A 26,103-nucleotide genomic window follows, 5' to 3' on the forward strand; every position below is an offset into this window, starting at 1 on the left:
AAGTGCTATGTTAAAGGTCAGGCCAACCAACAAAAGTTCAAGAATGGAGAGATCCTAGAAGTGCTGGACAAGGGACACCAAATGAGCGGAGTGTGGCTCTATGGGGGAGGAAAGAGGGGGTTGCCAGGGAAGCCCTCTCTGGGCTGAGTGGGATAGCATAGAAGGGAGGCCTGCAGAAGAGCTTTCTCCCCAGAAGCTCACAGATGCTCCTCTTTCCTCACCTGCTAAGCGCCTCACTGCCTTGTCTCCTTGTATGCCTGGTGTTTCCTACTTACCTGGACAAAGGTCCAAAAGACTTTCACTCTCCTCTCTCCAGGGCTCGTCCCCTTGCTCCAGTTGTATGATGAGTTTTGGTTTAGGAAAGGCAATTCCTACTCACAGGGGAAAAAAAACAAGGTGATCTTGGGTTAGTGACTTAAGAGGCTATCACAGAACTTGGACTCAGCTGGGGAATGCAATGACTAAGAGGGTAGGGAAGCATGCCAGGGCGGGTGGAGGGGGACAAAGTTTCTCTGAATGCTGAGAAAAGATGACTAAGGGGAGGGAGGAATCCTGGATCTAAAGGCAGTATATGATTCTCCCCTGTGCTTGAGTAAATACAAATATTTACCCATTTGAAGCAAGATCACTTTGGAGGAGGGCCCAGCCTTGGAAGAGGCCTGGAAATGCAACATCATAACCCCCCAGCAACACACACACACAAAACTTCACTATTTCCAACTCTATAGAATCCAGATACTCTCTGGGTGTAGGGAAAATATGTTTCTTTCTAAGCCCAAAGAATGGTGCCTGCTCCACAAAATCTTAAGATGCCCACAGGCAGTCTGAGACATGAGACAGGCCAACCTTACCCAGCGACACCATATGGCTGTAGTTCTCCAGCATTACATCCCGATACAGGGTCCTCTGAGCAGGACTCAGTAGCTTCCACTCCTTCTGGGTGAAGGCCACAGCCACATCCTTGAAGGCCATTAATGCCTGTAACACAAACACATCCCTGCTCACCCAGAAGCCACCCATGCCCACTAGTCAACTTAACCTAAGCCACTAACCAGAGCCATGGCAGCAGTAAGGCTAGCGTGGGGCACGCGGGTGAGATAGATAGATAGATCCTGCTTTCAACCTGAACCCTTTTGCCATGTGTTCAAGACTACTAATCCTTCTCCCACATTGCTGGTGGCTCTATTCAGGGGTTCTCTATTCTGTTGATCTTTATGTCTATGATGTTGTGAAAATCAGTTTTGATTACTGTAGATATCCTGTAGGTCTTGAAATCAGGTAGAGTGTTTCCTCCCCCTTTATTCTTCATTTTAAAGATATCTAACCTATTCTAAGGCATGTGCCTTTCCATATAAATTTTAGAATAATCTCATCTATATCTACCAAAAAACCCTGCTGGAATTTTGACAAGATTTGCATTAAACCTGTATATCAATTTAGGAAGAAATGACATCTTTACCATGTTGACTCTTCAAATCTATGAACATGAGATGTCTCTCCATTTACTGAGATGTTCTTTGATGTTTTTCATCAGCATGTTGTGGTTTTCAGCATACAAATCCTAAGTAGGTTTTGTTTAAAAACTGATCCCTAAAAATTCCTTCATTTTTCTTTTTTTTAGTGATTTTAATGGTATTATATTTTTAGTTCAGTTAAAAATGATGTAGATTTTGTTCATTGCTATGATATAGAAATAAATTGTATGCTTATCTTGAATCCTGCAACATGGCTGAACTCACTTATTAACTCTAGGAGTTTTTCTTCTCCTAGATTCCTTAAGATTTCCTATATAGACAATCATGGTATTTGCATATAGGGACAGATTTATTTCTTTCCTTATAATCTATATGTATTTTATTTCCTGTCTTGCCTTACTATAGAATTTCTAGCACAAAAGTGAATAAGAGTGGTGGGGGCTTCCCTGGTGGCGCAGTGGTTGAGAGTCTGCCTGCCGATGCAGGGGACACGGGTTCGTGCCCCGGTCCGGGAAGATCCCACATGCCGCGGAGTGGCTGGGCCCGTGAGCCATGGCCGCTGAGCCGGCGCGTCCGGAGCCTGTGCTCCTCAACGGGAGAGGCCACAACAGTGAGAGGCCCGTGTACCGCAGAAAAAAAAAAGAGTGGTGGGAGCAGACATCCTTTCCTTGTTCTTCATATGGGGAGGAAAACATAATGTCTCAAAGCATTAAGAATACTGTTCCACAAAGATACCACATCACACCCATTAGGATAGCTATTACCAAAGAAACAGAAAAAAACAGGTTTTGGGAGGGAGTGAAGAAACTGGAACCTTTGTGCACTGTTGTGGAAAAAGTAAAATGGTATGGTTTCTGTGGAAAAGAGTTCAGCAGCTCCTCAAAAAGTTAAACAAACAAAAAAAAAAAGTTAAACATACAATTTACCATATGATCCAGCAATTTTAATCCTCAGTATATATACCCCAAAGAATCAAAAGCAAGGACTCAGATACTCATACACCAATGCCCATAACAGCATTATGCACAATAGCTCAAAGGTGGCAACAACCCAAATGTCCATCAACAGATAAATAGATAAGAAAATGTAGTACATATATACAAAAAACTGTACATTATTCAGCCTTAAAAAGGAAGGAAATTCTGATACATGCTACATCAGAGATTAGCCTTGAAAACATTATGCTAAGTGAAATAAGCCAGTCACAAAGGACAAATATTGTTTGATTCCACTTATAGCAGGTACCTGGAATAGGCAAATTCATAGAGACAAAGTAAAATAAAGGTTACCAGGAGCTGGGGGGGAGTGGAGAATGGGGAGTTATTATATAATGGATAGAGTTTCAGTCTAGGAAGATGAAAAAGTTTTGGAAATGAAGAAAAGTGATGACTGCACAATGGTGTGAATGAACTTAATGCCAATGAACTGGACATTTTAAAATGGTGAAAATTTTGTTATGTATATTTTATATTTTAAAAAAAAAGAATTATGCTACTTATAGATGTTTTTGTAGATGTCCCTAATCAAGTAGAGGAGTTCCCCTGTTTCTATTGTTCTAAGGTGTTTTTTTCCCCCACAAATGGTTATTGAATTCTGCCAAATACTTGTACTGAATAAACTGATATTAATATAATCATGTGGTCTTTCTTCTTTAGCCTGTTAATATGGGGGATTACACTGATTGAGTTTCAAATATGAAACCAGTCTTGTGTCCCTGGAATAAATCACACTTGATAATGGTGTACAGTTATTTTTATATATTGTTGAATTCAATCTGCTAATAATTTAAGGATTTTCATGTCTATATTCATGAGAGAGGTTGAACTGTAGTTTTCATTTTTCCTATTATCCTTGTCTGGTTTTATTACCAGCGTAATATCCATAAAGTGAATTAGAAAGTGTTCCCTCCTATTTTCCGAAACAAAAATCATGTAGCATTGGTGTTTAAGTCTCCTGTAAAAATTTGGCAGAATTCCACAGTAAAATCACCTGGGCCTATAAATTTCTTTTGTGGAGTTTTTAAATTATAAATTGGATTTTCCTAATAGTTATAGCCCTGTTCAAATTATCTACTCCATATTGGTCAAGTTAAAGTACAACAGTTTGTTTTTCAAGGAAACCAGTCCTGTTTCATCTAAGTTGTCAAATTTATGGGTGGATATTCTGTTGATGGCTACAGAGTATGTAGTAATACCCCTTGTTTCATTCCTGATACTGGTAATTTGTGTCTACCCTTTTTTTCTTAGTCTTGCTAAAGTTTAGTCAATTTTATTGTTTTCAAAGAATCAGCTATTTCACTGATTTTCTCTATTCTTTTTATTTTCAATTTCATTGATTTTTGCCTTTATCACTATTATTTCCTTCCATTTTGTTCTGAGTTTACTTTGCTCTTATTTTTCTAGGTTCTTGAGGCAGAAGCCTGGATTATTGACTTGAGACTTCCTGTGTTCTAACATATACATTTAGTGCTACAGGTTTTTCTCTCAAGACTGCTTTAACTGCATCCCACATACTTTGATATCTCATAGTTTCCTTTTCATTCACTTTCATGCAGGTTTTTTTATTTCCCTTGAGATGTCATTTTTGATGCCCAGATTATTTAGCAGTGTGTTATTTTCTAAGTGCTTAGAGATTTTTCTGTTAACTTTCTCTTATTGATGTCAAGTTTGATTCCATTGTGGTCAGACAACATACTTTGCATGATTTAAATTTTTTTAATTCACTAAGGTAAACAAATTTTTTTGTTTCACGTGTTGTTTTGTGGCCCAGAATACATCTATCTTCATACAGTCATCCCTCAGTATCCACAGAGGACTGGTTCCAGAACCCCGCCTCAGATACCAAAATCCACAGATGCTCAAGTCCTGTATATTAAATGGCATGGTATTTGTATATAACCTCATACATCCTCCTGTATACTTTAAGTCATCTCTAGATTACTTATAATGCCTAATACAATGTAATGCCATGTAAATAGTTGTAAATATAATGTAAATGCTATGTAAATAGTTGCTGGCACACAGCAAATTCAAATTTTGCTTTTTGGAACTTTCAGGAAAAAATTTTTTTTTTAATTTTTGATCTGCAGTTGGTTGAATCTGCAGATGTGGAACCCATGGATATGGAGGGCTGACTGTAAGAATATGCATTTTGCTATCGTTAGGTGGAACGTTCTGTAAATGTTGATTAGATTCTGTTGGTTGATGGCGTTGTTGAGCTCCTACTGATTTGGGGTCTAATTATTCTATATAACATTGAGAGAAGGGTGTTGAAGTCTCTAATTGTTGATTTGTCTATTTCTCCTTTCAGTTTTCTCTTCACATCTTCTGAAGCTCAGTTATTTGATGCATACACATTAAGGATCCTATCTTTCTGATGAATTGACCAATTTATCACCCTCTGTATCTGGTAATTTTCTTTGAAGTCTATCTTACCTGATATTAATATAGCCACTCTTGCTTTCCTTTGATTAATGTCTGCATGATGTATCTCTTTTTTATGATTCCTCTTCATTTGTGAAAAATATTTTCATTTCATACAGGATTTGGCGTTTACAATTCTTTTACTTCAGTGCCTGAAAAACATCACACCACTTTCCATCTAGCCTCTCATTTCTGATGAGAAATTCACTACCATTCTAATAGTTTTCTTCCTCTGTAAGAAATGTGTTATTTTTTTTAGCTGATTTCAAGATGTTTTCTTCATTTTTAGTGTTCAGGAGTTTCATTATAATGTATCCTGGTGTGGATTTCAGTGGGCTTATCATGTTTGGTATACACTCAGCTTTTTGAATCTGTAGGTTTACATCTCTTGCCAAATTTAGGAACTTTTCAGCAATTAATTATTCTAATACTTTTTCAACCCTGCCCTTCTTTGCTTCTTCTTCCAGAACTGCAGTAACACAAATGTTAGATATTTTGTTATACTCTCACAATTCTTGAGACTCTGTTTGTCTTTTTCCCCATATATTTTCTTCCTGTTGCACAGATTGGGTAATTTCTATTATTCCATCTTATAGTCCAATAATTTCTCTGTTAACTCCAATCTGCTCTTAAGCCCATCTTCTGAACTTTTTCTTTCAGGTACATATTTCTCAGTTCTGAAATTTCCATATGCTTATTCATTACATCTTCTATTTCTTTGCAGAGGCTTTCTAATTTTTCATTTTTCTCAAGTCTGTTCTTTTAGTTCTGGATATCCAGTTGTCCAAGCACCACTTGTATAGACCGTTCTTTTTCAATTGAATAGTTTTGGCATCCTTGTCAAAAATCAATTGATCATATGTAAGAGGAATATTTTTCTGGGCTCTCAGTTCTATTCCAATGATCTATATGTTTATACTTATGGCAGTATAACACTGTTTTGCCGCTGTTTGTAGCTTGGAGCTAAGTATTGAAATCAAGCAAAGTGAGTCCTCCAACTTTCTTTTCCTTTTTCAAGATTGTTTTGACTATTCAGGGTCCTATGAGATTCCAAATGAATTTTAGGATAGGTTCTTCTATTTATGTAAAACATGAATGGTACTTTGATAGGGACTGTATTGAATCCATAGATCACTTTGGATATTACTGTCATCTTAGCAATATTGTCTTCCAATCCATAGCATGGGAAGTCTTTCCATTTATTTAGGTCTCCTTTAATTTCAGCAATGTTTTGCACTTTTCAGTGAACAAGGCTTTTGCCTGCTTGGTTTATTACTGAATATTTTATTATTTTTGATGCTATTGTAAGTGGGATTTTAAAAAATATTTGCTGTTTGAATAGTTCTTTGAAAACGTACATAAATACAACTGACTTTTGTGTGTTGATTTTGTGTCCTGAAACTTCGCTGAATTCATTTTTAGCTCTAACAATTTTTTTTGTGGATTCTAGGGTTGTATAGATTTGAGATAATGTCTGGAGGAAAGAAATAATTTTACTTCTGTTTGAATGTGGATGCTGTTTCTTTTTCTGCCTAATTATTCTGGCTAGAACTGCCAGTACTATGTTGAACAGAAGTGGCAAAAGCTGACATCCTTATCTTGTACTGTTTTTCAGGGAAAAGCTTTCAGTCTTTCACCATAAAGAACAACATTAGTGTGGATTTTTCATATAAGGCCTTTATCACGTTGAAGAAGTTTTCATCTATTCCTAGTTTACTGAATGTTTTTACCATGAAAGGGTACTGAATTTTGTCAAGTGCTTTTTCATCATCAATTGAAATGATCATGCAGTTTTTATCCTTCATTCTCTGAATGAAGTATATTATAGGATTTTAATATTTTGAAACATCATTGTAAATCTCACTTGGTCATGAGTTACAGCATTTTGGTGAGGATTTTTGCCCCTATATTCATAAGGGATATTAGCCTGTAGTTTTCTTTTCTTGTAGTGTCTTTGTCTGAGACCTCTGTAGTCAGAGCAATGTGTCACAGAATGAGACAGAAAGTGTCCTCCAGTATTTTGGAATAGTTTGAGAAAGATTTGTGTTAACTCTTCTTTATATATTTAGTAGAATTAACAAGTGAAGCCATCTCATTGTGAGCTTTTCTCTGTTGGGAGGTTTTTTTAATGACTGCTCCAATATCCTCACTAGTTACAGATCTATCCATAATTTCTATTCTTTCCTGAGTCAGTTGAGATAAACTGTGCATGTCTCAAAATTTGTCCATTTCACCTTGGGTAGCAAATTTGTTGGCATACAGCTGTTAATAGTATTCCCTTATAATCCTCTATATTTTTAAAAAATTGATAATAAAGTTTCCAATTTCATTTCTGATTTTAGTAACTTGAGTCTTTTTTGGTTAGTCAATTTAGATAAAGGTTTGTCAATTTTGTTAATCTTTTTAAGGAACCAACTTTAGGTTTTGTTGATTTCTCTATCATTTTTCTATTCTCTATTTTGTCTTTGCTCTTTTATTATTTCCTGCCTTCTGCTAGCTTGAGTTTAGTTGGTGCTTCTTTTTCTAGTTACATAGGTTATACAGTTAGGTTATTAATTTGAGTTTTCCCTTAATACATGTATTTACAGCTATAAATTTCCCTCTAAGCACTGTTTTCACCATATTCCATAACTTTTGGTATGTCATGTTTTCATTTCCATGTCTCCTAAAGTATTTTCTACTTTGTGATTTTTCTTCTTGACACATTAGTTGTTTAAGAGTGTCCTACTTAGTTTCCACATATTTGTGAATTTTCCAAAGTTCTGTTATTCATTTCTAGTTTCATTCCATTGTGAACAGAAAAGTTACTTTGTAAGATTTCAATCATTTCAAACTGAAGACTTACCTGTGGCCTAACATATGGTCTATCCTGGAGAACATTCCATGTGCGCTTGAGTGGAATATATATTTTGCTGTTGTTGGGTGGTGTGTTCTGTACATATGTTAGCTGAAACTGATTTACAGTGTAGTTCAAGTTCTATATTTCCTTGTTGATTTCCTGTCTGGCTGCCCTATGCAGTATAGAAAGCTGAGTATTGAAGTCACCAACCATTATTGCAGACCTATTTTTCTCTCAATTCTGTCCATTTTTACTCCATATATTTTCGGACTATATTGCTAGGTTATGTTTATATTTATAATTGCTATATATTATTTCTGTAGTGAATCTTTTATAAATATGTCTTTCTTCATTTTATTATCTTTTCCTAATTTAAAATCTGTTTTGTCTCATGATACAGCCATCCCAACTCTCTTTTGATTACTATTTGTATGAAATATATTTTTCCATCCTTTTACTTTCAACCTCTTTATGTCCATATTATCTAAAGTGAGTCTCTTGTAGGCAGTATATGTATAGATCTTGGGTTTTTTTTTTAATCCAAACTGCTAACCTAGGCCTTTTGATTGGGGAGTTTATTCAATTTATATTTAATGTGATTACTGAAAAGGAAGGATTTACTTTTGCCATTTAGCCTTTTGTTTTCTGTGTATATCTTTTGTTCCCCAGTTCCTCCATTACTGCCTTTTAAAATATTTATTGATTTTTTTCTTGTATTTTTTTCACTTTTATCATTTCTTTCATCTTCTGTATATTTTTAAGTATTTTCTTAGTGGTTACCATGTTAACATGTTAAGCTTGTAAAAATCTACTAACTTAGTTTCAATAGTATACAAACACTCTGCTCCTATACTTTTCCATCCCTCTCCCCTTATTTTGTAATTGTCCAAGATTACATCTTTATACAGTGTATGCCCATTAACATAGATGTATATTTTTTGTGTTTGCCTGAAATCATACAGAAAAAGCAGAAGTTATAAACCAAACAAAAAGCACAATAATACTGGCTTTTATAAAAGCCTCTGTACTAGTGTTCACTTTTCTTTCTTATGGTTTAGAGTTACTATCTAGTGTCCTTTTCAAATCAGCTTGAACGTTTTGGTTTGGTTTGGTTTGGTTTTGGGGTTTTTGTAGAGCAGATCTACTGTTAATGAGCTCTCTCAGATTTTATCTGGTAACATCTTAATTTCTCCCTCATTCTTCAAGAATAATTTGCCAGATATAGAATTCTTAGTTGACAGTTTTTCTTCCAAGACTTAAAGTGTGTTATGTCTCTGACTGGTGGCCTCCATGGTTTCTGGTGAGAAATTGGCTGTTAATCTATCTGAGGGTCCCTTGTAGGTAACAAACAACTTCTCACTTGCTGCTTTCAAAATTCTGTCTTTGGGTTTTGACAATTTGGTGTGGATCTTTTTGAGTTTATCCTACTTGGAGTCTGTTGAGTGTCAGGGATATATAGATTTGTTCTTTTATCAAATTTGGGAAGTTTCTGGATATTATTTCTTGAAATTTTCTCTCTCCCCTTTCCTTCTGCAATTCCCATTATGTGTATGTAAGTAAACCTGATGGTGTCACACAGGTTTTTCAAGCTAATCTTTTCTTTCTGTTCCTCACAATGGGTAACCTCAGTTGAAATATTTCCAAGTGTACAGATTTAATTTTACCTGTTTAAATATGCTGTTGAACCCCTTTAATGAATTTTTCCCTTCAGTTATTGTACTTTGCAGCTCCAAGATTCCTATATGGTTCCCTTCTATAATTTCTCTTTATTGATAATCTCTATTGGTTCAAACATTGTTGACATATTTGTTGACCTAGTTCCTTTCGTTCCATGTCCATGGTTTTCTTTAGCTCTTTATGCATATTTAAGATAGTTGATTTAAAGTCTTTGTGCTGGGGCTTCCTCATGGATAGTTGGTAGGCAGGCAGTTTAAAATGCCACAGTACTCTCCTGCCACAAACTAAGGAGCTTCTTTCTTCACCAAATCTTCCAGTTTTGACTAGATTCCAAAGTTTTACAAAAGTTAATTCTGACAGTTTCTGGCAGCCCATTAGTTGCTTTTGAGCAGGTACGATCATGGATTTCCCTTACTCTGTCATTTTTCATATCACAAAGTTTTTTTGTTAATTGTATGATTCCATTTATATGAAATATCCACAACAGTTAAAACCACAGAGACACAAGAGGGTTAGTGGTTGTCAGTATCTGGGAAGAGGAGCAAATAGGGAGTGATTGCTTAATGATAAAAATGCTGGAACTAGATAGAGGTGATGGTTGCACAACACTGTGAATGTACTAAATGTCACTGAATTGTACATATTAAAACGGCTAACTGGGCTTCCCTGGTGGTGCAGTGGTTGAGAGTCCACCCGCTGATGCAGGGGACATGGGTTCGTGTCCCTGTCCAGGAAGATCCCACATGCCATGGAGCGGCTGGGCCCGTGAGCCATGGCCACTGAGCCTGCACGTCCGGAGCCTCTGCTCCGCAACGGGAGAGGCCACAACAGTGAGAGGCCTGCATAATGCAAACAAAAACAAAAACAAAACAAAACAAAAAAAAACGGCTAACTTTATGTTATGTGAATTTCACATCAACAAAAAATTTTAAAGTCACTTTTGAGGAGATGTGTTTCCAAGGGCACTTTCCACATCCTAGTAGATGGCCCAGACCAATACTTTCAACAAATTGGAAAGAGATTATTCACAGGGCTCTCATGATCTTACATACACTGAATATCATCAGAATCTTCCTCATGTTCCTTACACTTCCTGGTGTCAACACTCTGATGTGGAGTCAGGCTCCATATGGGCTTAGCACATTGAAGCTTCCTACATGTCACTTGTATCTATGGCCTTTCTCCCTCTATCAGTCTTCTTGACACTGAACAAATCCAGAGTTTCACATTCACTGTATTTAAGGGTTCTCTCCACCCCTGTGAATTTTTACTTGTGTACTCTATGATGCTTGTGAATTTTGACTAAAGGTTTTTCCACACTCATAACATTTGTGGGGTGCTATGGACTAAACTGTGTCCTCTCAAAATTCATGTTGACCCCTTATTCTCAATGTGTCTATATGTGGAGATATGGCATGCAAGGGATAAGTTTAAATGAGGTCAGAAAGGTAGGGCCCTGATAGGGTTGGTACTTTATAAGACGAGACCAGAGCTTACTCTCTTTCTGATGCTGCTGTGTGAGCACACAGCAAGAAGGCAGCAGTATGAAAGCCAGGAAGAGAGCCCTCACCAGGAACCAAATCAGCCAGTACCCTAATTTTAACTTCCCAGCTTTGAAAACTGTGAGAAATAAATTTCTGTTGTTTAAGTCACCAGTCGATGGTATTTTGTTATGGGAGCCCTAGCAGACTAATACAGATTTTGGTACTGACAGTGGGATGCTGCCGTAACAAATTCCTAAAACTGTGGACATGGCTTTGAAACTGTATGATGGGTAGAGATTGGAAGAATTTTGTGGTGCATGCTAGAAAAATCTGAGATTGACGTGAAGGGACTGTTGGTAGAAATACAGACATTAAAGGTGATTTTTATGAGGGCTCAGAAAGAGAAGAGCTGAAAAGAAAAGTTCCACCTTCTTAGAGAATACATAAATAATCATGAAAAAAATGACGGCAGAAATATAGATGTTAAAGGACATTTGGTGATGTCTCAGATGGAAATGAGGAACAGGTTACTGGAAACTGGAGGAAAGGTGATCCTTGCTATAAAGTGGCAAAGAACTCGAGTGAACTGTGTTCTAGTGTTCTATGGAAGGTTGAACTTGTGAGTAATGAGACTGGATATTTAACCGAGATTTCAAAGCAGTGTTAAGGAGTGGCTTGGTTCCTCCTGACTACTTATGGTAAAATGTAAAAGAAGAGAAATGAAGTGAAGAAGGAATTGTTAAGTAAAAATGAACCCATACTGAAGACTGGAAAATTCTTAACTTATCTACATTGTAAAAAAAGAGAGAGAAAACTTGTTCTGAGGAGAACACTGAGGGCATGTCTGAACAATTTGATAAGGTAATTAGTATGGGTGTGAACCATGAATTTAATCAGCCATCTCAGCAGAAGCCAGGAAGAGATGGACATATACCCACAAAAACACTGCAGCTGGCACTAAAGTAGGCACAGAAAATGGGATGAAACAGGAAGAGTGTGAATATGCATTATCCTTCAAGGAAAGAGAGGCTAGTCGTAAGTTGTCAGGGCTGCTAATCCCACCACAGGCCCAGAGGGCAAGGCTGCCACTCCTTGCTTACAGCAGGGCCCTCTCAGAAAGCCACAGAGGCAGGGTCACCCCTCTGGGCCAAAGGGGTACTGCCAATCCAGTGGGCCTGGAGAGTAGAACATCAAACCAGAGGGTTATTCTCCAGCCTTAGGATCTAATACAATTTACCTTGCTAGGTTTGGACTTATTTAGAATCCTTCACCCTATCTTCCTTCTGATTTCTCCCTTTTAGAATGGGAATGTGTATCCTACTCCTGTCCATCATTTTATTTTGCAAGTACATAACTTGCCTGGTTTCACAGGTTCACAACTGGAAAGGAATTTTACCTTAGGGAAATGGTACCTTTACTCATGTCTCACCTGTATCTGATTTAGATATTTAGATGAGACTTTGGGCTTTAAAGTTGATACTGGTATGAGTTAAGATCTAGGGGGCTGTTAAGATGAAATACTGTATGTTCATGTCAGAAGGACATGAATTTTGAAGGGCCAGGTGTGGAATGCCATGGAGTGAATGATGTCCCACAAAATTATGTTGAAGCCTTAACCCCAATTTGATTGTATTTAGAGATGGGGCCTCTAAGGAAGTATTGAGGCTAAGTGAGGTCATAAGGGTGGGGCCCTGATCCAATAGGAATGGTGCCTCATAAGAGGAAGAGATACCAGAACTCTGTCTCTGCCATATGAACACACAGCAAGAAGCCAGCCATCTACAAGCCAGGAATAATCCTCACCAGGAACTGAATTGGCTGCACCTGGATCTTACATTTTCCAGCCCCCAGAACTGTGATAAAATAAAATTTCTGTTGTTTAGGTCACCTAGTGTGTGATACTCTTTTATGGCAGCCCTAGCAGTGTAATACAGAGAGTTTCTCTCCAGTATAAACTTCCTGATGCTGAATAAGATTTGCAATTTGACAAAAGGCTTTCCCACACTTATCACATCCATAGAGTTTCTCACCAGTGGGGATTCTGTGGTGGTAATGATGGTAGAAGCTCTGGCTGAAGCACTCCCTATAGTACTACATTTGTATGGCTTTTTTCCCATGCTGTAACTTCTTTGGTGCTGGCCAAGTTGTGAGTTCAAACAGAAGCCCCTCCCACATTTATCACATCTGTAGGGCTTCTCTCTGAAGTAGATTCTTTGGTGTTGGGTTAGATATAAGCTATAGATAAAGGATTTCCCACACACCTTACACTCATAGGGCTTCTCCCTATGAGTTTGTAAGTTTGCCTATGTGGAACAAGGTATGAGTTCTAACTAAAGGCTATCTATCTCACACTTAACAGATTTTTAAGTTTCTCTCCCAAATGGATGCTCTGGTGCTGAAAGAGATTTGAGATGGATTTAAATCCTTTCTTTTCCTACACTGTTACATCCATAGGGTTTCTCTCCAGTGTGAAATCTCTAATGCTGAAGATTAGAATTTTGACTGAAGCTTTTCAAATATTCAGTATACTTGTAATGTTTCTCTCCAGTATGAATTCTCTGATAGTAAGTTTTGAGCTTTCAATGAAGCATTTACTTCCATTATCACACACATAGGGTTTCTCAACAAAATGAATTTTCTGATGTTGCCCGAGTTCATAATTGAATCTGAAGCCTCTGCCATAAATGACACAATTGTGGGTTCTTCTTCCTGAAGTATCACTCTCCGTGTAGGAAAGTCTGAGTTTAGACTGACGTTGCTCCTACACTCATCAAATCCCTTGGTTCTTGTTCCTGCAGAATTTGGGGAGGCATGGTCACTTGCCAGAAATACAAGAGAATTCCTCAGGGAGGGTCTTGAAGGAATCTAACCTGAGCCAATGTTACAAGCTTTCCCCAAACCAGGCTCCCAAGGACCATGCCTCAAGACCATCCCCAGTACCAAGAAGGAACCATTATCTGAGATTTCTTCTCTCACAAAATAAGATTATTTATCTCCATCTTTATTGCAGAATTGCCTGTTTTGATTTAGGTTGTATACATGAATTTTCTCCTATTCAACATTAGTCCACTGAAGGCAGAGCCTACGATGTTTCTGTCCTGAAGTTCTTTCTGATTAGGCAAAGGAGATCTTGCTTTTGGGCGCAATGTGCCTGATACCAAAGTAATTCAGATAAAGTCCAGAGTGGCTCATCAGCCAATTGGCGAGCTAGCACTGTGGCCACATGTAGCTGCCTCTATCCCAGTCTAAGAAAGCAAGCAGGTGATGGCTCTGGGGTGTTCATTCCAGTCACTTCCCAACTGCTAATCCTTGTAACCTCATCAGCAAATCACAGACCATGAGCTTCCCCAACAAGGAACAGAAAGTCAAGTGAGAGAGAGAATATGGGGGCCCAATCAGCAATACTCTGTCTTCCTCTCAGTCCCTCTGGGGACACTGCATGGGTCTCCAAGTTGGATGTCAGAGGTGGGGCTAGCACAGAGACCCTAGCCCCAGAAGTGGTGGAGGGCACTGCTAGAGGGCTGGCAAGGGAGAACTACCCAGGTTAGCCTCCCACAAGCTTTGATATGTTGTATTTCCATCATCACTCTGTTCTAATTTCTCTTACAATTTCTTCTTTGATGTAAGGATTAGTAAACAGTGTGTTGTTTAATTTCCAATATTTTAAATTTATATTATTGTTGACTTCTAATACAATTCTCTTGAGTCATAGAATATACTTTGTATTCTTTAAATCTTTTTAAATTTATTAAGACTTCCTTTATAGACCCCTCATGTAGTCTGTCTTGGTGAGCACACCAAATGTACTTGAAAAGAATGTGTATTCTACAGTTGTAGGGTGCAGTGTTCTATAATTATCAACCAGGATAACACAGTTGCTAGTTTTCTTCAGATCATCTATGTCTTTACTAATTTTTTACCTAGTTGTTCTATCAATTACTCAAAAGGGGGCCTTTTTCTCCCTTTAATTCTGACAATTATTTTGAAGCTTTGTTATTTTGAACAGTTATATACACACATAACTCTTATGTCCTCCTGATGAAGTGACTCCTTTATCATTCCGAAATGGTCTTCTTTCCCTCTGTCTTGAAGTTGATTTTATCTGATAGCTGATAGTGAGTGCTATGTTTTCCTTTCCTCATTGGGCATAGTTAATGTAGACACTTTAAAGTCCTTGTCTGATAATTTCATCCACAGGGTGAATTATGGTATATTGGTATATATATATATATGGTATATATATCAGAAAAAATTAAAATTTAAAAGATGAGTAAGATTCAGAATAGTTGAGGAAAAAGCAGAGGGCTAAGAATCAAGATGAGGCATGTAGGGAGGAAGGGAACACAGATGCGATGAGCAGGAGAGGGAGAAAGCCTATGATATGGGTAGGGTAAAACATCTGGCAGGAGGGAAAGGTAAGCTAGTGGTAGAACAGAGAGCAGAGGTGTTAGAGCATCTTGTGGATGGTTTTGAAAGCAGACAAAAGAACACAGATACTCTACTATAGAGTTGTAGCTCATATGATTTAAAACACTCATGTCTCTTCACTTGGCCATATTTTGTGGTAAGTCCAAAATTCATTTCATGAACAAAATTTCCTACAGAAATAGGTTCTCAAACATTGAGAACAGGTTAAATTTCCAATGACTGAGAAACAGTGGGATGGAATAGTGAAAATCTGTGAATAATTTTAACCTGTAGAGTCATTGATTTCAATATGAATGTTTGTGGTTTCTTCACTTTAAAGGTATGACAGTGGGGTAGTCACTAGTTTTAATACACTACAATTTTATCATTAAAATCAGATGCACACAGACCAAAAATATTAATTAAATTCAAGTGATAGGAATAATTGAAATGTCTATCAATAGATAAATGAATAAACAAAATGTCTCATAGCCATACAATGGAATACTATTCAACCTTAAAGCAGAATGAAATATTACTGATTTGGGCTACAATGTGGATGAATCTTGAAAATATTACGCTAAGTGAAAGAAAACAGACACAAAAGACCACATATTATATGAGTCCAATTATTTGAAACATCCAGAACAACCAAATCTATAAAAATAGATAAGTGGTTGTAAAGAGCTGGGGGAGGGGAGAATGGGGAGTGACTCCTAATGCGTGCAGGGTTTCTTTGGGGTGGGGGTGGGTCTGAAAACATTATGGAATTAGATAGTGGTGAATGTTGCACAACTTTGTGAATATATTAAAATCTACTGAATTGTACTCTTTAAAAGGGCAAATTTTATTGGAAATGAATTATATGTCAATGAAAACTTTTCAAAATATTTAATTCCAGTGATTGGTAAACCCCTAAAAAAGCTGGAAGTCTTATAAGAATGGAGGCTGTGCTACAGGTAACACTGTAAACCATCAAAGGCTCCTGCACACAGCAGACATTCAAAAAAATTTTTTGAGATTAAATAAAAGAGTGCTAATTTCCTACTAGTTAATAGCCTCTAGGTACAACCCCCTTCTATGTCACAACTCTAATGCATATTCCAATTTCTCCTCTCAGGTAAAAGCCCTTAGGAAAAAATGCCTAAATGTCATGATGTATATATAGGTCAGAAAATTCTATATAATTCAGAACTGACACATAACAAAGTACCTGAAAATGCAATTTAAAGAACCCTAAAATATATAATTTCTATGCCTCAAATAACAAACATAAAAACAAACAAACCCCTTTGTTCTTTTGTACTTTCAAAGTAAGTTAAGATAGGGTCCATTTATGAAACAGCTATGTTATAAGTGTCTTACATTTGCAGGTACGGAAACTTCATCTTAAAAAACAAACCTACTCAGATGCTCATGCCCTGGAATCAATTTTTCATGAATGAATAAAAGAAAAAATGTATACTGAGAAATGTTGGTCATAGATAGGATAAGGTTCAGGGTGTGCTAAGGATCCCACAGGAAGTGGCAGAATAGGGACAGGAAAAGTAATGTTCCATTTTGGCCAAGAATGCTTCTCTATTAACATCAGAAATGGTAAAGTGAAACATACAAAAGCCCCCCACCCCCACCCCGGGAACATTCTGAATTGCATGCACTACATAAAACATTTTCTCTCAAAGGTATAAAAGATTTGACAACTGAGGGACATACAACCCTCAACGATATCTGATAACATCAAAACCAATCATTTTTAACTGATACAGTAACAGACAAATATCCACTATATGAGCTCAGTATTAAGATCAAGTTCAGATCTTACAAAAAAATTCTACACTTGTCATATTTTTAGGACAGGCAAAGCAAAACTTAATTAGCCCAACTGACACTATTTTTGGTAATTGATATAATCATCATAAGCATCCCACCTGGCATCTGTTTAGGTGGTCAGTAAATGTTAACTCCATTTGATTACGTCATGTTCACAATATGCCTAGTCTCAGGGATTAGAAAATCTTCCCTTCGGGACATACATTCATTCGATTACCATTTATGGCAAATTCCTTCTCAGAATCCTTCAAAACCGAACTTGTTCCAGGCTCAAGTCCACACTCCTCAGCCTGGCTTTCAGGATTCTGGCTGAACTACTTCCATCCAGGCTCAGAGGGGGTGAAAGCAAAGCCTTCAGGGGCAAGGCAAGTAATGAATGAATCAGGCACCTCAGCCATGGGGTTAAGGGGCACAAGGGGGTGTGACTACACCATAGAGACGCCATTTGGCTCCAGCTACTTGTCATACACACCAGGAGTGTGGACTCAGGACTTAGGTGTAATCTTCCAGTTTTTAAGTGTGGAAAATATAAAGCATGGGGTCAGCAAACTAAATCTACCCACGAATCACCAGCAGACAGCAGATCAGCATCCTCACCTCTAAACAGAGAAAAATGATGTGACGAAAGGACACTCACTGCTCCAAGCTTCCCATATGATGAGGGACAGTCTGCAGGTCACCTGCTCTCTGAGACGTGCTAGGCTTCCAGCCACATTCCCACAAGAATGCATTCCCTCAGCTCTTCAACTTGCCAAATCTGTCAGGGGCAGCTCAGGTAGCTTCTTCCTTGAAAGCCTTCCTTCACTTTTTTAGGCCTTGGGAGTCACTGGGCACATAAACATGATTGTGTTTTAACTGTATTGATAACACTTTACTACTTGATGAATGCATAGGTCATGAATGGAGCAGAGGAATCTGAGAAAAGGCTCCAGGTAAGATGAACCACACCTCCAAGATCAGGGCTAGGTACCAACAAGGCAGCTCCAAGACAAGAAAAGGCAATGGGTCCATCCTGCAAGAGCTAGGAAGAAATTTCAGGACTTACCTCATCCCTGGTTGTCAGGAGCCCTGGGGCCATATTCTTGGTCTGCTGAGTGCTCTTCCTAGACAAGAGTCAAGTTGCAGAGGCAGAGCTGGGGAAAGAGAAGAGAAGTGAGGGGGTGCTTGGGAGAAGTACCCTTCTATCCAGCCTCCAAGTTCAGCATAGGCAAGAAGGAGGTAAGGAAGGCAGGTTGCAGAGGGCATCAGAGCCATCCATTCTTAACCAGTGTCCTGTAAGTAAGGCTCCCAGAGCTGGGCCAGCAACAGGTTTAGTCCCAATCTCCAGCTGGGAAATGAAGTCCACAGCCCCAGCAGCTGGATGAGACTCTATTAAGTCACTGTGTGGACTCTATTAAGAGGAAAGGGCCTCATAGTGCCCACAGATAAGCATTCACATTGAGAAATAAAGTGACCTATCATAGTGAAAATAGAAGCTCCCCATCCACATCAGCCCTGAGGCCAAAGGACAAGGCCTAGGAAATTCAAAACAGAAAGACCACTACAGCTCAGGACAGAATGTAGATTTGGGGGACAGGGAGACTTGAAGCACAGAAGAAGCCATAACCTGGCTGCACCTTCCCCTTCACATATATACCTAAGATTTGAAATGTGACTTGAAATTTAAGAATGGGCGGTCATAAAATACCTTAGGTCTTCAACAAGTCAATTTCATGACAAATTTTTTTTTTTTTTTTTTTTTTTTTTGCGGTATGCGGGCCTCTCACTGTTGTGGCCTCTCCCGTTGCAGAGCACAGGCTCCGGACACGCAGGCTCAGTGGCCATGGCCCACGGGCCCAGCCGCTCCGCGGCATGTGGGATCTTCCCAGACCGGGGCACGAACCCGTGTCCCCTGCATCGGCAGGCGGACTCTCAACCACTGCACCACCAGGGAAGCCCCCATGACAAAATTTTTAAGAGGAGAGATTGTCCTTAATGCAAATCCACTTAAGAGATAAACCATTCTTCAGATGTCATCTATTAGCCTTGACTGACTAGTCTGCACAAATGAACTGAAGAACATTCTGGGGACTATGAAGGCCAATTCAAATGAACTGGGTATTAGATGATGTTAGATAATTATTGTGAATATTGTTAGGTAGGATCATGATATTCTGGATATAGAGAAAAACAAGTCACAATTAGAAATGATGCTGAAGTACTGAGGGCGAACTGACATAATTTGTAATTTTTTAAAAATACGAAGGTTTCAACAAGTTAATAGCATAAAAAGAGGGAGGTCTTATGGAATAAAAGGAAGACTTAAGTGACACAGCAATCAAATACAATGTGTGGACCTTGTTATATGAACACTGATAAGATATTAGATGACATTAAAGAATCAGTATTAATTTTGTTAGGATTAGGCTAAAAATGGGCTGTGCTGATACTCTCTGCAAATAATTGTGGCTATATAATAAAAAGTGCAAAATCTACAACTAACATCGTATTTAATGCTGAGAAACTAGATGCTATCCACTAAGATCAAAAACAAGGCAAGAATGTCACCTTTCACCACTCCTATTCAACACCATGCTGGAATTCCAAGCTAATGTAAGACGATAAGAAAGGGAAATAAAAGGTATACTGATTGGGAAGGAAGAAATAAAACTGTCTTTGTCCGCAGATGACCTGATTGTCTATGCAGAAAATCCCAAAGAATCAACAAGAAATTTCGAGAGCAAGTGATATATCAAAGCTGCAGGATACAAGGTAAAAATCAGCTGCTTTCCTATACCAGCCATGAACAGATGGATTTTGAAATCAACAACATTAGCAACCAGAAAAATGAAATACTTAGGTATAAATCTTTTTAAATTTTTCATATAAGATCTATATGAGGAAAACTACAAAACTCTGCTGAAAAAAAATCAAAGATCTAATAAAATGGATAGTCCATATTATGGATAGGGAGACCTGATATTGTTAAGATGTCAGTTCTTCCCAACTTGATCTATACATTCAATCCATTAAAATCCCAGCAAGTTACTTTGAAGATATCAACAAGCTGGTTCTAAAGTTTATACAGAAAGGCAAGGGCCCAGAAGAGCCAACACAATACTGAAGAACAACAAAGTCAGAAGACTGACGTGACCAGATTTTGCAACTTACTATAAAGCTACAGGAATTAAGAAAGTGTGGTATTGGCAAAAAATAAATTTAAAAAGTAGACAAATGGATCAATGGAACAGAATAGAGAGCATAGAAATAGACTCACATAAATAAAGTCAACTGAGCAAGGAAAATTTAATGGAGAAAGGACTATCTTTTCAATAAATGGCAGTACTGGAACAATTGAACATCCACATACACAGACCTTATACCTTCCACAAAAATTAACTCAAAATGGATAGTAGGGACTTCCCTCGTGGAGCAGTGGTTAAGAATCCTCCTGCCAATGCAGGAGACACAGGTTTGAGCCCTGGTCTAGGAAGATCCCACATGCTGCGGAGCAACTAAGCCCGTGCACCACAACTACTGAGTCTGCACTCCAGAGCCCGCAAGCCACAACTACTGAGCCTGCGTGCCACAACTACTGAAGCCTGTGTGCCTAGAGCCTGTGCTCCAGAACAAGAGAAGCCACTACCATAAGAAGCCTGCATACTGCAATGAATACCCAACACAGCCATTAATTAATTAATTAATTGATTGATTTTTTAAAAATGGATAGCAGAGCTAAAGGTAAAATATGAAACTATAAAACTCCTAGAAAATAACATGGGAGAAAATTTAGGTGACCAGGGACTTGGCAGTGTCTCTTCAGATATAACACCAAAAATACAACCAATGAAAGAAAAATATTGATAAGGTGGATTCTGTTAGGATTAAAAGACTTCTGTTCCGCAAAAGATACTGGCAAGAAAATAAAAAGTCAAGTCATAGACTGGAAAAAATACATGAAGGAAAAAAATGACAGAGTGGAAAAGAAAACAATCATAATCACAGTTAAAAAAAACTTGATACACCTCTCAGTAAATGAAAAAGCAAACTAACAGTAAAGAATAAAAACAGAAGGTTTAAAAAATACTATCAGGCAGTATTGATCAAATTGACATTTATAGAATGCTAAACCCTGCAAGTGTAAAAGGGGCACAAAGAATATTAACCAAGGAAAATGAAATTCCAAGGCATATAAAACAAGTCACCAATTTCAAAGGACTGAAACTTAAAAAGAGTATGTTCTTTGCCCAAGATGGAATTAAAGTAGGAATCAGTAAAGCAACGCTGGTCTAAAGGAGATACGGATGAAAGAAAAAATTCCATGGGACATTTAGAAATACTTTTAACTGAATGATTCTAATAAACACAACATATCGAAACATATGACAACTAACCAAATTTGTGATATAGATCTATTACAGGTGTATTGTGTCCCCTATGAAATTCATATGTGAATTCATAACCTCCAGTGCCTTAGAATGTGATTGTATTTTTAGATAGGTCTTCAAAGAGGTAATTAGGTTAAAATGGCATTATTAGGGTGGGCCCTAATCCAATATAACTGGTGTCCTTATAAGAGGAAATTTGAACACAGACAGGTCCAGAGGGAAGCCCATGTAAACAGGGAGAAGACAGCCAGCTACAAGCCAAAGAAGGGCCTCAGAAGAAACCAACACTGCCAACACCTTGATCTTTAACTTCTAGCCTCCAGAATTGAGAGAAAATCGATCTCTGTCGTTTAAGCCACCCAGTCTGTGGTGCATTATTATGGCAATTCTAGCAATAAACACAGCAGCTAAGGCAGTTCTTAAAGGGAAACTTATAGCTTTAAATGAATACACCAGAAAAGTTTTAATTTAAAGAAACAACTCCAGCTCCCACCTTAAGACGCTAGGAAATGAAAAGGAAAAAAAAATAGAAAATAATAAAGAGGAAAAAATATCAATGAAATATAAATGAAACTCCAAAGAAAATTAAAAAGCCAAAGGTTGATTATTTGCAAATATTAAAATTGCTAAACCCCAGGCCTGAAACTATAAAACTCCTAGAAGGAAACATAAGGGAGAAGCTTCATGACATTGGAATAGGCAATAATTTCTTGGATATAACACGAAAAGCACAAGCAACAAAAGCAAAAATAAACAAATGAGACTACATTAAACTTAAAAACTTCTGTGCAGCAAGGGGAACAAACAACAAAGTGAAAAGGCAATTTATGGAATGAGAGAAAATCGATGCAAACCATGTATCAGATAAAGGGTTAATATCCCGAATATATAAAGAACTCCAGCTCACTAACAAAAAACATATATCCAGATTAAAAAGTGGACTAAGGACTTAAATAAACAGCATATGGCCAACAGCATATGAAAAGACACTAAGCATTACAAATTATCAGGGAAATACAAATCAATACCACAATGAGATAGCACCTCTACCCATTAAAATGGCCATTATTTAAAAAAACAACACACACACAACAGACAAAATAACAAGTTTTGGCAAGGATGTGGAGAAACTGAAACCCTAGTGCACTGTATAGACACTGTGGAAAACACTATGAAGGTTCTTTGACTTGAATGGAATTGAATAAGAAATCAGTAACAATAAATTATCTAAAAAAATCCCAAATAGCTGGAAATTAATTAGAGATTGGGCAGAAAAAAACTGGACTATCAAACATAGTAAACTCTCTTGCTGATTTCCATTCTAAAGGAGAACACAGAGATGAAGTAATAACTGAAGGAGGAAATGATAAGCCTTCTCTGCTCAAAACCCTGCAGTGGGTCCCAATGACCACACAAAAAGGTCCACACCTATTATCTTGGCACCCACGGTCTACCCCAATAATAGCCTAACCCTCTTTTCTACTTGAGTTTCCATCAGTCCTCCTACAAACCTTTCCAGGCAGAAAGGACAAACCCTCATATCCTCACAGTTGGGTGCCAATCAGTGACCCATGAGGAGCAGACAAGGTGCCCGTCCCTCAAAGCACCATCTCAAAACCAGTGGGACAAACAGGATATACCATGCAAGCCCTGGAGTCCTCACGTATAAGGTGCTCTGGGGCTAAAGGGAACAATAGGAGTAATTCTGCCAGAGAACATTCAGAAATCTTTGCACTGGAGAAACATCTGAGCTACTTAGATAACAAGAGTGAATCTGTGAAGCATAAAGGCATGAAGGAAGAGATTGGTTCAAGATGGCAGAGTAGAAGGACATGCTCTTGCTCCCTCTTGTGAGAGCACTGGAATCACAACTAACTGCTGAACAATCATTGACAGGAAGACACTGGGACTCACCAAAAAAGATACCCCACATCCAAAGACAAGGAGAAGCCACAATGAGACGGTAGGAGAGGCGCAATCACAAAAAAATCAAATCCCATAACTGCTGGGTGGGTAACTCACAAACTGGAGAACACTTATGCCACAGAAGTCCACCCACTGGAGTGAAGGTTCTGAGCCCCAAGTCAGGTTTCCCAAGCTGGGGGTCCAGCAACAGGAGGAGGAATTCCTAGAGAATCAGACTTTGAAGGCTAGCGGGATTTGATTGCAGGACTTCGACAAGGCTGGGGGAAACAGAAACTCCACTCTTACAGGGCACACACAAAGCAGTGTGCTCATTGGGACCCAGGGGAAGGAGCAGTGACCCCATAGGAGAATGAACCAGACCTACCTGCTAGTGTTAGAGGGCCTCCTGCAGAGGCAGGCAGTGGCTGTGTCTCACCATGAGGACAAGGACACTGGCAGCAGAAGTTCTCGGAAGTACTGCTTGGCATGAGCCCTCCCAGAGTCCGCCATTAGCCCCACCAAAGAGCCCAGGTAGGCTCCAGTGTTGGGTTGACTCAGGCCAAACAACCAACAGGGAGGGAACCCAGACCCACCCATCAGCAGACAAGTGGATTAAAGTTTTACTGAGCTCTACCCACCAGAGCAACAGCCAGCTCTACCCACCACCAGTCCCTCCCATCAGGAAACCTTCACAAGCCTCTTAGATAGCCTCATCCACCAGAGAGCAGACAGCAGAAGCAAGAAGAACTACAATCCTGCAGCCTGTGGAACAAAAACCATATTCACAGAAAGACAGACAAGATGAAAAGGCAGAGGGCTATGTACCAGATGAAGGAACAAGATAAAACCCCAGAAAAACAACTGAATGAAGTGGAGATAGGCAACCATCCAGAAAAAGAATTCAGAATAATGAGAGTGAAGATTTAATTAATATTTATAGGACATTCCATCCAAAAACTGCAGATTACACTTTCTTCTCAAGTGCACACGAAACATTCTCCAGGACAGATCACATCTTGGGTCACAAATCACACCTCAGTAAATTTAAGAAAACTGAAATCATATCAAGTATCTTTTCTGACCACAACACTATGAGATTAGAAATCAATTACAGGGAAAAAAACGTAAAAAACACAAATACATGGAGGCTAAACAATACGTTACAAAATAACCAAGAGATCACTGAAGAAATCAAAGAGGAAATCAAAAAATACCTATAGACAAATGACAATGAAAACACGACGATCCAAAACCTATGGGATGTAGCAAAAGCAGTTCTAAGAGGTAAGTTTTTAGTGATACAAGCCTACCTCAAGAAACAAGAAAAATCTCAACAAACGTTCTAAACTTACACCTAAAGGAACTAGAGAAAGAACAAACAAAACCCAAAGTTAGTAGAAGGAAAGAAATCATAAAGGTCAGAGCAGAAATAAATAGAAACAAAGAAAACAATAGCAAAGATCAATAAAACTAAAAGCTGGTTCTTTGAGAAGATAAACAAAATTGATAAACCATTGGCCAGACTCTTCAAGAAAAAGAGGGAGAGGACTCAAATCAATAAAATTAGAAAAGAAAAAGGAGAAGTTACAACAGATACCACAGAAATACAAAGCATCCTAAGAGACTACTACAAGCAACTCTCTGCCAGTGAAATAGACAACCCGGAAGAAATGGACAAATTCTTAAAAAAGCACAACCTTCCAAGACTAAACCAGGAAGAATTAGAAAATATGAACAGACCAATCACAAGTAATGAAATTGAAACTGTCATTAAAAATCTTCCAACAAACAAAATGCAGGACCAGATGGCTTCACAGGTGAATTCTATCAAACATTTAGAGAAGAGCTAACACCCATCCTTCTCAAACTCTTCCAAAAAAATTGCACAGGAAGGAACATTCCCAAACTCATCCTATGAGGCCACCATCACCCTGACACCAAAAAGAGACAAAGACACTACAAAAAAAGAAAATTACAGACCAATATCACTGATGAATATAGATGCAAAAATCCTCAACAAAATACTAGCAAACAGAATCCAACCACACATTAAAAGGATCATACACCATGATCAAGTGGGATTTATCCCAGGGATGCAAGGATTCTTCAATATATGCAAATCAATCAATGTGATACACCATATTAACAAATTGAAGAAGAAAAACCGTATGATTATCTCAATAGATTCAGAAAAAGCTTATGACAAAATTCAACACCCATTTATGATAAAAACTCTCCAGAAAGTGGGCATAGAGGGAACCTACCTCAACATAATAAAGCCCATATATGACAAACCCACAGCAAACACCATTCTCAATGGTGAAAAACTGAAAGCATTTCTTCTAATATCAGGAACAAGACAAGGATGTCCACTGTCACCACTATTATTCAACATAGTTTTGGAAGTCCTAGCCACGGCAATCAGAGAAGAAAAGGAAATAAAAGGAATACAAATTGGAAAAGAAGGAGTAAAACTGTCACTGTTTGCAGATGACATGATACTATACATAGAGAATCCTCAAGATGCTACCAGAAAACTACTAGAGCTAATCAATGAATTTGGTAAAGTTGCAGGATACAAAATTAATGCACAGAAATCTCTTGCATTCCTATACACTAATGATGAAAAATCTTAAAGAGAAATTAAGGAAACACTCTCATTTGCCACTGCAACAAAAAGAATAAAATACCTAGGAA

General features: G+C 38.1%; 1 protein-coding gene across 2 annotated transcripts in view; it reads right to left on the reverse strand.

Annotated features, from left to right (window-relative positions):
- Positions 1-26,103, reverse strand: part of ZNF169 (zinc finger protein 169) — a 49,873-nt gene that overhangs the window by 18,769 nt on the left and 5,001 nt on the right. For both annotated transcript variants that reach the window (XM_060301146.2, XM_060301149.2), the window contains exons 2-4: positions 18,180-18,267; positions 852-978; positions 276-371 (exon numbers count right to left, since the gene is read on the reverse strand). In XM_060301146.2, the coding sequence (XP_060157129.2) occupies positions 276-371; positions 852-978; positions 18,180-18,212 (256 nt within the window). In that variant the 5' untranslated portion in view covers positions 18,213-18,267. The remainder of the gene's footprint in view (positions 1-275; positions 372-851; positions 979-18,179; positions 18,268-26,103) is intronic.

The sequence above is a fragment of the Globicephala melas genome, chromosome 6 (genome assembly GCF_963455315.2).
Source record: "Globicephala melas chromosome 6, mGloMel1.2, whole genome shotgun sequence".
Lineage (NCBI taxonomy): Eukaryota > Metazoa > Chordata > Mammalia > Artiodactyla > Delphinidae > Globicephala > Globicephala melas.